A 12888-nucleotide genomic window follows, 5' to 3' on the forward strand; every position below is an offset into this window, starting at 1 on the left:
GTAATCAAAATACAAAATCAATTTAAATATATATATATATATAGCCGAAAATTTTAAAAATCAAGAACCCTAACCACCCTTCAAGTTTTGATTTATTGGTAATCAAGAAACATACATAGTAGGCTCGTGATACCACTGTTGGGTTATATAACAAATTATCGAATCAAATCACAAAGCACGCAACGGAATAAAATCTATGTAGTTAATTAATTAACTAAGAAAGAAAATGTGTACCTTAAATTGAAGAGAATAAAGTAAGAAACTTTATAAAAAGGTTTAAAATAAAACCTCTCTACGATCGCACACACAACGTTAGAATGTATGTATGCTAGTACTTGATCACGAACCGAACAACCCTTTGTCAATACCCTTTAATTAAAAACCAAACAAAAACCCGAAACCCTTTGTTGTTGGTAGAATCGGCCGAAGCCAAGAGAGAGGGAGAAGGTTTTAGGGTTTTAGAAAACCTTAAGATTTTGTGTATTGAAAACAATTAACTTATGCCTCTATTTATAGGATTAGGTTTATTTGATGACCAAGTTTAGGGTTTGTGAAACCCCTCCATCTCCTATTTCGACTGGCCCCCCTTTAGATTATTCTAGAGGGTTTCCTAATTGTTTCCTAATTACAACTCTCCTTCGTTAAGTCTGTTAGTTAAGTACCGTTAACCATTAACCTTTTAACGGACAATCGTTAGTTTTTCGTGATCTAATTAATTAATAGATTACATTTAATATAGTAATTAATTATAGTTACATTCGTGTTGAACGTGTGACCCCGTAGGCTTAAATACTTTTCGGACATACGTTCATTTTACGTGATAATATTCTAACAGTTGGTACCTCACTTGAAACCAGAAGCATGCCAAAACAACCTAGTTTCTTGAGGATTGCTACGACCACCATGATATCCAGAGGCGGTATCAGGAATTTTGATGACCTGCATGGTAGTGTAAAGTAAACTTTTCGCAAGAAATACGATTTCATTGAATATGGTATACAAATTAAAGAAAAAGGCTTACCATTAAGAAGACGGGTTGCCTAATTTACTAAGACACTAAGGCCTTATCCAACGCTAACTATTTTTACCCTTTTTTTTTCATTGCCACCTCAACGTCACATTATCTTTTTCACATTTCATATTTCATAAAATATCACTACCAACCATACCCATTTCTTATCTCTTTCTTAAATATTTTATTTATGAATAAAATGAAAAAAAAAAACGAACGAACAAACCCCTTTTATTATTTGTTATTGGTTGAAAATGTACTTTAGCCCCACCATCCCTTTTTCTAGTGTTTTCTCACAAGGAAAAGTTATGATATTTTCTTGCGAAAACTTACGAGAAAGTTTTGATTCCAATGATTTCTAAGAAAAAGGTTAAGAAAGAGGGTGAGAAAAAGCCCGTTGGGAATGACCTAACAAAAAATTTCACTATTTTCAAAATAAAATTACATTTTGTGATCAGAACAAACTCGTAGCCTATTTTCTCATGAATTGAGTAATTATGATATTTTCTTGAGAAAACTTGCGAGAAAGTTTTGATGCCAATGATTTCTAAGAAAAAGCCAAAAAGGTTAAGAAAGAGGGTGAGAAAAAGCACGTTGGGAATGACCTAACAAAAAATTTCACTATTTTCGAAATAAAATTACATTTCGTGAGCAAAACAAACTCGTAGTCTGTGCTACAGAGTCAAGGTAATCAGAAAATGATGATGTTAAAAGACTCACGGTACGTGTTATCATGCTTCTCTGCAGGAGTGTGCGAATAACAACTTCCAACTTACTGCTAATCTTGGATGTCACTGCCGTGAGTTGAATACTTGTCGTTCTAAAAAAAAATTTTTTTTTTTTGAAAGAATTTCTGTTGGCATATATCATAGTAAAATTATAAATCTTTTAAAAAAAGACATGTTGCAAAGACTTTACGAAGTGTTAAATTTGTAATACCGTAATATTCTTAGCTCAGTTTTTTTTTTTATCATCTTAGTTTTAAACTAGATTTTAGACCCGTGTCAACTACACGGATTTTATGACATTATTAATATAAGAATTAGTATATGGAAATAAAATACATATACGTTAAAATGTAAAAATATATCTTAAAAAAATGAGCTATTCAAATGTAAATATTAAATGTTAGAGTTAATTGCAAGATCGGTCCCTGTGGTTTGTACAATTTAGCAAGGAGGGTCCCTTTTCGAGAATCGTTGCAATGGGGGTCCCTATTTTGAGATTTTTTTGCAAATTTGGTCCCTTTTTGACGGATCCGTTAAAGGTGGCCGTTAAGTGTGCACGTGTGCCGCACGTGTGGGGGTATTTACGTACTTTCTACCCCACAGGGACCCCCATTGCTAAAATGGAAAAACCACAGGGACCAATCTTGCAACTTTTTTAAAAATCCATCACTAAATAATACTACCTTTTAACTTTCCCAAATTTTTTTTTATTAAGTTATTAATTTAAATATAATTTATAACACTTTTTAACTTTTCATGATTATTTGTTGTTAAAAAACTAAAAACATATAACCACTAAAAATTAAAAGGTATTATTTAGTGATGGATTTTCAAAAATTGTAAGTTTATAAAACTTTTTAAAAAGGTAAAAGGTATTAGTTAGTGATGGATTTTTAAAAATTGTAAGTTTATAAGACTTTTTAAAAAGTTAAAAGTTATTATTTTTTTCGAACATTCAGTTGGTATGCGACATCACGGCCCATGGTCAACATCTCGTATTTAGTAATGGATTTTTAAAAATCGTAAGTTTATAAAACTTTTTAAAAAGTTAAAAGGTATTAGTTAGTGATGGATTTTTAAAAATTGTAAGTTTATAAGACTTTTTAAAAAGTTAAAAGTTATTATTTTTTTCGAACATTCAGTTGGTATGCGACATCACGGCCCATGGTCAACATCTCGTATTTAGTAATGGATTTTTAAAAATCGTAAGTTTATAAAACTTTTTAAAAAGTTAAAAGGTATTAGTTAGTGATAAATTTTTAAAAATTGTAAAAGTTTATAAAACTTTTTAAAAAGGTATTAGTTAGTGATGAATTTTTAAAAATTGTAAGTTTATAAGACTTTTTAAAAATTTAAAAGTTTTTTTTTTTTCGAACATTCAGTCGGTATGCAACATCACGGAAACCTCACCGTATAATGGTGAAGCCTTGCATGTACCCTAGACAACGAGATGTTGACCATGAGCCGTTATAAGTATTCGAAGGAAAAAACCCCAAGATTTGACATCCCTAGGGATCAAACTCAAGACCTTGAGTAAAACCTGGGATGCCTCTGACCAGTTGGACTAATCATCATTGGCTAAAAGTTATTATTTTAGTGATGGATTTTTAAAAATTGTAAGTTTATACAAATTTTTAAATATTTAGTGGTGCGTTTTTAAAATTGTAAGTTTAAAAAGTAAGTTTTATAAACTTAGAGTTTTTAAAAATTCATCACTAACTAATACCTTTTAACTTTTTAAAAAGTTTTATAAACGTACAATTTTTAAAAATCCATCACTAAATAATACCTTTTAATTTTTGAAAAGTTTTATAAACTTACAAATTTTAAAAATTCATCACTAACTAATACCTTTTAACTTTTAAAAAAGTTTTATAAACTTACAATTTTTAAAAATCCATCACTAAATGATACCTTTTAATTTTTAGTGGTTATATGTTTTTAGTTTTTTAACAACAAATAATCATGAAAAGATAAAAAGTGTTAAAAATTATATTTAAGTTAATAATTTAATAAAATTATTTTTTTTTTTTGGAAAAGTTAAAAGATATTATTTAGTGATGGATTTTTAAAAAAGTTGCAAGATTGGTCCCTGTGGTTTTTTCATTTTAGCCATGGGGTCCCTGTGGGGTAGAAAGTAAGTAAATACCCCCACACGTGCGGCACACGTGCACACTTGACGGCCATCTTTAACGGATCCGTCAAAAAGGGACCAATTTTGCAAAAATTCTCAAAATAGGGACCCCTATTGCAACGATTCTCGAAAAGAGACTCTCCTTGCTAAATTACAAACCACAGGGACCAATCTTGCAATTAACTCTAAATGTTAAATCATACAAAAGCTGGATGGTGTCGCAAAGTTTCTTTTATACAAACTCTTCCAGATTAACAATATTTTAACATTGATTATACAATTGACCAAGTTCTCATTGATATCTTGCAAAAAAATAATTCTATTTTCATTAGTCATGGTTCTTAAGAACAATAAAAGTAGCAGTTGGTTTGTGGGTTTTCAATGATTTGTGAGTTGTGAATTTATTTGTAGGGTTCGGTTTACAGAAGAATAATCTGTCTCCTATATATAATTTGATTACAACTACTAATAACAATGATTATCCTAATAATAATCCGAATAAACTACTAATAACAACAATACTACAATTAGTTTAATGACCATTATATAAGATATTGAGAGTTTGTACCTAACTTTTAGCTATATTCTGTTATTTAATACACATTATGCAATAAAGTTTTTTTTTAAAATTGGGTTAAAGTGTAAATTGGCAATAGAAAACCAAAATGTGTAAATCAGTTATTTTAAAATTGGGTTAAAATGTAAATTTATCATGGAAAAATCAAAAAATGTAAATGAATTATTTTTAAATTGGATTAAAGTGTATATTGGTGATGGAAAAACAAAAAAGTTTAAATTAATTTCGACATATGTTGATTTAATTAATTTTGTAGAAATTGAAGCTTGTGATTTAATCTTATAAAAATTAAAGGATTATGATCGATTTGTTTTTTTATTTTATTTTAAATAACATAATTTGGTCACATGTCTAATAATTTAATTTGGTAAAATTGAGAATTGTGATTGGTCGATTGAGGTTAGGTCAGTTGTCTTTTAGTATATATTAATATAATATTAATATTAAGATTCTAAAACTCACCGGTTCCTATTTGGTTGGGCCAAAGGCCACATATTCGGGCTGGACAAAATCTGTTCAAAGGGGATAAATAGGCCCGGTTCATTTATGATTGGTAGGCTGGAGTGCTGGACTGCTGGAGTGAAAATCTGAATGGAATGTGTAACTGAGGTGTGTTTGGTTGGCTATTTGTAATGGAACTTTAATAATCCTATTCCTTTAAAGCGATTCATTTTCTCATTCCATCTTAAAATGGAATAAAAGATTACATAAAAATGCCTTTCCTATTCTAATGATTCCTAAGCTTAGGAAAAAAAAGCTTAAATTAAGAACTTGAGAACGTAACGTAATGGGAATATATCATATTGATTGATTTGTAGTTAAATGTCAAATCAAGCGGAAGGGGGTTATTGTAAGGCATACCAAGATCATAAGTGGTCGAAAGATATCACATAATTTAAGAGTTCTTAAAAAAATTACGTTTTATTTTAAGATCGATTTGTCTATCATTCATAGTTACATTTCTTTTTACCAACTCTTCATAAACGAGCCAAATAAAGGAAATGCAAGTGTTCAGGATGTCTAAATAAGTAGTAGTTAATAACCTTCCACAAATTCCTTTACTCCAATCTATATTTCCCAGTACGTCCTACGTACAAAAGATAATCTCAATCACCATTTAACTATTTTTAATATACGAGATAAAGTATCTGCGCTTTGCGGCGGTGATGGTGGGGTTGATAGGTTATAGAATATGATATATCATAGAGGTGATAGGTCGTAGAGTGTGATAGCCAAATACCTTAACGGTACGGGCTCCGCCTTTTGATTTAAAAATTCATCGAAAGTATATCGAATGACATCTCTAATGAAAGAGCATGAAATTTTAAGAACACCCATATAATTTTTATAATTTATCGATTTAAGGTTTTTGAGATAAAAGATTTTAAATGAAATAAAGGAATAAAATAATTTATTGGCTACCAACATTATTATAGAGATTTAACAAAATTAATTAAAAAGTTTCTTGATAAAAGAAAATATATATAAAATTTTAAAAGTAGTTAGTGTAAAAATTTTTATGGCGGCCCAAGTTTATTAAGGGTGTTCTCAATCAAAATTTGTAATGTCCTCTAATAGCCCAAGCCCAACCCTTCAAAATCTAAAAAAAAAAATCCATATTTCCATACTAACACTATATTCTCGAGTTTTTATTAAAACGCGTTCAAAATAAAAGATAGAGTTTTCATTTTTCAATATTAGAAAACTAGAAAACATGTTCAAATTCACTTGTTTTCTAATTTTAAGTTTATAAAAAGTTTAGAAAATAGAAAAGTAAAAACAAAAACTGAAAAAAACAGTTTTCTAATTTTAGTGCAAAAGTTGAAAAATGGAATTTTCATTTTTTAGGAAAACTTTTCTAAAAAATTACAATTTGAACGCGTTTCCTGTTTTCCATGTTTTCTTGAAAATTGAAAATGAAAAACAAAAGAATTTTCTTGAACTAAACACACCCTAAAAGTTTCTTACTTTTTATTTTCTTATTTTTTTAAATAAAACTAAGAATGCCGTCTAAAGTTTGATGTATGTGTGTTGTGCGTGCGTGAAAGAAATTGGAAAAAAAGAAAAGAAAAAAGAATCAATAACAAAAGCACAAAACTAACAAAGACCGATCGGATGATCGTATTTTTCCTCCTCAATTCTGCTTTTGAATAAGGTTGGTACAACTGGAATCACTGAAAAGAGGTATGTGGAAATTCTAAAATAATTTATAATTTTGTAAATCCTAAAAATCTAAATTGTTGTTTTATTTGTATGATTAATGATTCTATCAGTTAGCAGACTAGAAATATATTAAATAAATTGTGTAAAATTTAGGGAAAAAAAAGGTAACAGAGCATGCCCCTATTTAAAAGGCTTCAATAATTGTTTCTAAATTGTTCTTTATTTATTTTTTTAATATCAGCAAATAGATTAAATGAGTAACTGAGTGACAGAAAAGATATTTGGAGGGTTGTTTGAATGTCATTTGGAGGCTGTATTAAAGCTATTTTTTTTTAATGCTGTTTTAATTGCTATTTGAGGGGTCGTTTGCCGGCTGTTTGAATGCTGTATTGTGCAGAATTTCATGGCTATATTGAAGTTATTTTGCTGCTGTTTTTTGCAGCTCTTTTGAGGTTGTTTTGTGTTCATTTGGTGGCTGCTTTGAGGCTAATTCTGTTGTTGTTTTGTGCAGTTATGGAGATCGTTTTGAGGCCTTGCTGCTGTTTTGAAGCTATGCTGTTGTTTTCGTTGCTCACAAGTCACCGAGTAAGTTTTCTTTGCCCCCACTTACACAAATTCTTGGATCCCTCTTGTTGTACATAAAGTATGTACTGTAAACAAGCTGAAATTAGAGCCGGTAGTTTGATAAAGGAAAGCTGATAGTCGAACTTATATTTAGAGTTGGAAAGTGACACTTTTATTTTATTATAGATATGTGGAAAGACAGTTGTAATTGAATTTCAATTGTTTTCAAAAGTGAAGGCGAGCTCAAAGCGTAAATACCCCAAATAGGGCGAAGGTGGGAGGCGCAAAAAATGCGCACGCCCGGGGAAAAAAAAGCGCACTAAGTAAATAAATATAACTTATTTATATACAGTGAAAAATAATAGTAAAAATAATCAGATGTCAGTTATAAAACTAAATATCATTCAAAAAATATAAACTTTTCAACCAAAACTTCAAATTATTAGACTATTATAAACATATATAAAAAAAAGCGTAATTTTTACTCCCCCCCCCCCATTTTATATTTCACTCTCTTCTTTTATCTTCTTAAACGACTATGGTCACTCATTTTGGCCGGAAAACATTAGATCTAGCCACGATTTAGCCGGATCTTGAACGATTTGGTCGAATCTTGACCCATTTGACCATTTTGACCGCCGTTGACCACCATAGTTGACCGCCTTTTTCATGGTCGACTTGGGCCTAGGCTTTCAGGGCGCTGGAGGTGCACCTCGCCCGCCTTTTGCGCCTAGGCGCAAGAGGTGCTCGCCTTTTAAATGTTAGTAACTTACTTTTGTAACGTATTAAAAGTTATGTTACTTTTATAAACTATTTGAGTTAGCTTATGATTTTAGGAGCTTGTATTTTAAAACAAGCTCCCTCTTTCATTCCTCTTTCCCCAAATATTCCAATTAAGCTAAGCTAAAACCTTGAAGGTAAGGTTTGCCAGCTTCAAGCTTTCAAGGATGGGTTGTACCAGCTATAGAAGAGAGAGTTGTAAGTTGCATCTATAGAAAAGAGGGCCATAAGTTGCATCTGTAGTCTTAATAAAGAATTGAAGGTGAAGACTCCCTAGGATCCACCTGGGTTCGAGTCTCACTTGCCACATTTGTGGGGTGGAATAAAGAGATTTTTCGAGAGTCTTGGGTTTCATCCTAGACATACGTGTAATTTAGAAGTAGGAGTAGATTAGAATGTCGTTCAAAAAAAAATTATATTTAAACAAAGCAGCTAAAAACTTTAAAATTTTTTTAAAACAATAAGCTCAAGCCAAGATCATAAGTTCTTTGCCAAACATATTCTTAATGTAACTCAAACATGAAATTTGTTATAAAGAGCTCAAAACGATATACTGTAGGTCATTTACAATAAAAATTAAAAAATAAGAAATAGTTATATGTATATATATTATTTAATCTAATTATAATGTATAGATAATATAACAATCAAAACAAATTTTTTCTTTCATAATATTAACAATACCACTAACGCATCTAAAAGTTTATAGGTACAAATACATATATTTAATATGCACAATAAACCAAAAATGAAAAAATGAATTTTTTTTTTTTAATATATTAGTTGAAACCCCAAAGATGAAAATGTGCAACAACCAAATAAGGATACATAACGGTACAAGGTATGACCATAAAAAAAGTTGCAATAAACTGTTTGAGAACCCAAAAAGAAAAAGAGTGTGCAAAAACCAATAAGTAACCCTTAATAGAAAGACCGGACGGAGGCGATTTGGCAAAATTCGAATAATATTACGTTATGTTACATGGACTAATAATAACTTGTCACGTAGGCGAGTTACTATTTATGTTTCCATTCCTTTTAATATTATATATAATATTAAGTTAGAAAGTTTAGAACTCAAATTAACTATCATTATTCTATTTTAATAGATATCCATGTTGATGTACGGTAGGCTCCACATAAAAAATGTGCAACAAAGAAAGCTTTTGAAAATAGCAAGTTATCTCCTTTTATTTCCTCGTACTATTGGTCCTTTTATCATGTAAGTGTATATTGGGGCTCCGTTTGTCTTGTTGTAATAGGTTCAATTATCACGGCTGAAACTCGATCTTTTGCTTTAGCATCTGGAGCTCCATGTCCATCCCCATATTGGTACGTACAATGTGAAACTCTTGCAAGATTAATGGCCATATTAACTAATGGATGATCTGCCGAGTCTTTACTTAAAACCACTTGGGCTTTCGTCAAGTTCCTCCAAGCTTCGTCTATTAAACTTTCTATCTTTTTACGTGCAATTTCCTCACAAACACCATTCTCGTGCATGTAACATGATAACACATTTGCAGTTTTTCCTCTTTCTATCTCATCCTAACCAAAAAGATCAATATACAAAATTTAAAAAAAATGAAATATAAAGTTAGATGAACATTTTGAATTAGGGATAAGTATCTTGTAATGTAACAAACTTTGAATGAATGTCTATAATAGGAAATAACTAAAGTTGTGTGTATTGTATGTAAACAACTAGAAAATAATGTTTATTGTATGTAAGAAAATGTATTTAACCAATTAAAATCAGTCAAGTGACACCTCTATATGGTTGCCACGTATGTTTTCTTACATACAATAAACATTTTTTAAAGTTGTTTACATACAATACACAAAATTTTAGTTATTTCCTACTATAAACATTCGTCCAAAGTTTGTTACATTCCAGGATACTTATCCCTTTGAATTAAAGAACTAATTAAACTAACATACCGATGATGTACCCAAATCGTTGCAAAGTCGAAAAACAACCGATGACCATTTCATTAGATCATGATACTTCTCTAGGGACTCAACAACATCGGTTTGCTTATCATAATTGATTAGAAAATAGCCATGGGTAAGTAAAAGAACTCCTGAGACCGAACGCCATCCATTATCAAGATATTCATCAACTGCTGGAATGTATTTGTCATGTGCCCATTTGGCTTCTACAAGGAATGCTTCCAACAATTCTCCCCACTAATGATCATCATATATATATAAAAAGATTACGAGGATTCCTTAACTAAAACAAAAAATATATGCATTGAGGTAGTAGTATGCTAACCACTTTTACTAGAACTGATGTGATGTCCACTTGTACAATTGAAGTACTAGAACCAATTTCTGTAATGGTGTTGTAAAGAGCTCGGAAGCCAATTTGTAAATACAGAGGCATATGTGTAATTGCATTCAAATCCCACCTAAATAAGTTTGAAATATGTTAGTTATAAACAAGAATTTCGAGCATAGAGTTCATACAATTTGTGGTTTGAATTGCACACCTCTTAACAGCTTCTGTGAATATTTTTAGTTCATCTAGAGAACCATAAACATCATAGATGTCATCAATGACAGTAATTAACGTGCCGATTTTTGTTAATCCAACACGACAAGCATGATATTGAGGTTCAAATACCATTCCAACTGCCCAAAAGAAGCATTCCATGAGCCTGTCCCTAACAAAGCTTAAGTTGTTTGCCAGGCCTATATTTTCCCACCACCTGTTATATCGAAAGGATTAAAGTGTTTTGTCATTCCATGAGAACTAATAAAACTATTAGAAATAATAGGAGGCGTGTTTTACGTACCCAGATACTTCTTGAAGTTCTTTGATATGTTCTAATTGAACCATGTTGAAATCTAATGAAGCAAGTTCTAGCATTAGTGGATTTGCATCTTTTCGTTTACCATAAGCTTCAATATACCACCGTGCTTGTAGTCTAAGCATCCTACGGTACAAGGGCAATTCTAATGCATGACTAATGTTATCAAGGGTTTGTTTTTCTTTGTCCTTTAGTTTTATCAAATGTGTAGTTGCAAATAACTTGGCTTGGTGCAGGTCACTTTCGCTTTCAAATGCAAGATATGATGCTTCATATAGACTTAGCAATCCTTTGATATCAGTTTGTAGACATCCCATGAAGTCACCATGACTGTCCTTGAATCTGCTAACAAAATCTAAAATAATCTAAAGTTATTCATGAACAAAAATTGGCAAAAGAATATTAGATGAATGAGTACATTTTGGTTGTACATTTGTCCTTCTAACTTATCCTGAATTAATGATAATGAGTTCTATGAAAAATATATATAGAAGTACCTTGTGAAACGTCATAACCATGTTGTCTAAGAATGCGAAATCCAAGGGATGCCGCATGAAGACTATCTTCAATTCCAACATTAGTTCCATTTATCGACGTGATTTTGTCAAGTGCCTTCCTGATATCGTTTTGGTACCGATAGCCAAGGCCCAACCTTTCTATATTATCAATATTTTCAAGCACTTGCAAGGTAGTCAAACTACTATTTTCATCATGAACAATACATGTACGTTGTTTCTTTTCTAGCTCTAGTACCTTTCTCTTGAGGTTGATCTATTTGCCATAATCAAAGGTAACATAGTTAGCTAGTAAATATAGAGTATATCAAAGTTATATGCATATTTAAGACCCCATTTACATATGTATTAATTGCACTAAAGCAGTTAATTGTGGAAAATAAGTCGTCTTAATTAGTAATTAAATCAAAAGCATACAAATGCTTACCGGAATACTTGCATCTAAGACCTCGATGAAATTGTGACTCCAACTAGTTGGCTGGTAGATTTCTAAGCAGCTATCGGTTTGAGAAGCTTCAGTTTTGGATATGCAGGTTATGAAATTTTTTTCTCTACTATTTCTTTTTATAATGTGTGGGAATTTTTGCCTTGGTCTACATACACCAAAGGAACTTTGGGTCAAGACAAGTAAATTAAGCGCCATTTGTAGAAAGAGAAATAATAGGGATGATGTCTAGCTAGGTACGTACTTCCTGTTTAACTTATACACATTCATATATATAGATCACATCATGATGATTTTCAGTTTTATTTATTTGTTTGTTTCGTATTTGATAAAGAAAACTTCATGCTGATCCTTGAACATGCTATGTGAAGCATATGTGCAAAAAAGTAATATCTAAGGAATGTGTTCGACGAGAATGAAACATATTTATTTTACTATGACACTTCCTCAATCAGTCGTCAAATACATTGATTTATGATATCGGGTAACGCCAACTCCAAGAAGTTCTAATGATGTATCATCAGGGAGAGAAATAGATATTGCACTCTTTTCTCTTAGTAATGGTACTTGGCTCCATTAGGTCATCTACTTGACATGATTTTTAATGTGACAACATCTTTAATCATATCAAAAAAATGATGTATTATTTTTCATTCATTAAAATTTTGTCCCATTGAGTTTTATTTAATAAGATTTCAAATAGGCATAATGATCGATAAATATTCAAGTGGAAGTGGATATTTATGGAACAGATGTCTATATGTTTATAGAATAGATGTCCATATACATAGATTTTTTGTTTTTATTAGAAGATTAGTTTCTACAAAATACTCATCTATTATAACTACATTAATACACGTGACTTGTGTGTGAGGGGGTTAACGGCAAAGTTATAACAGCAGGGACGAAATGCAAACCACAGGGACGATTTTAGTCAAAAGTTAACGGTGAGGATGAAAAATGCTTATTCGAAAAACCACTGGGACGAAAAAAGTACTTTGGCCTAAAAATTATGTTTAGAAGTGATTATTTAACTATTATGTTTATAAAACACAAATAATCATAAACGAAATTGGATGAAAAAATTATTATTATCTAGGAAAACACAATTATGAAAATATATGTAGATACATGCATGCATTTTGAAAACTTAC

General features: G+C 30.8%; 1 protein-coding gene and 1 long non-coding RNA gene across 2 annotated transcripts; one reads left to right on the forward strand and one right to left on the reverse strand.

Moving 5' to 3' along the window:
- Window positions 1-6499: 6499 nt before the first annotated feature.
- Window positions 6500-12509, forward strand: LOC122586433. Its single transcript, XR_006321991.1, has 4 exons — window positions 6500-6635; window positions 7126-7199; window positions 11823-11970; window positions 12069-12509. It is a non-coding gene; the product is annotated as an uncharacterized LOC122586433 (long non-coding RNA).
- On the reverse strand, window positions 9032-11981 carry LOC122586432 ((E)-beta-ocimene synthase, chloroplastic-like). Its single transcript, XM_043758422.1, has 7 exons — window positions 11717-11981; window positions 11272-11545; window positions 10760-11129; window positions 10454-10672; window positions 10237-10372; window positions 9900-10148; window positions 9032-9506 (listed from the first exon to the last, which is right to left on the reverse strand). Exons 1-7 carry the CDS (start codon window positions 11930-11932, stop codon window positions 9177-9179), a joined length of 1794 nt encoding a protein of 597 aa, XP_043614357.1. The 5' UTR covers window positions 11933-11981; the 3' UTR covers window positions 9032-9176.
- Window positions 12510-12888: the final 379 nt, after the last annotated feature.

This window comes from Erigeron canadensis, chromosome 2 (assembly GCF_010389155.1).
Source record: "Erigeron canadensis isolate Cc75 chromosome 2, C_canadensis_v1, whole genome shotgun sequence".
NCBI lineage: Eukaryota > Viridiplantae > Streptophyta > Magnoliopsida > Asterales > Asteraceae > Erigeron > Erigeron canadensis.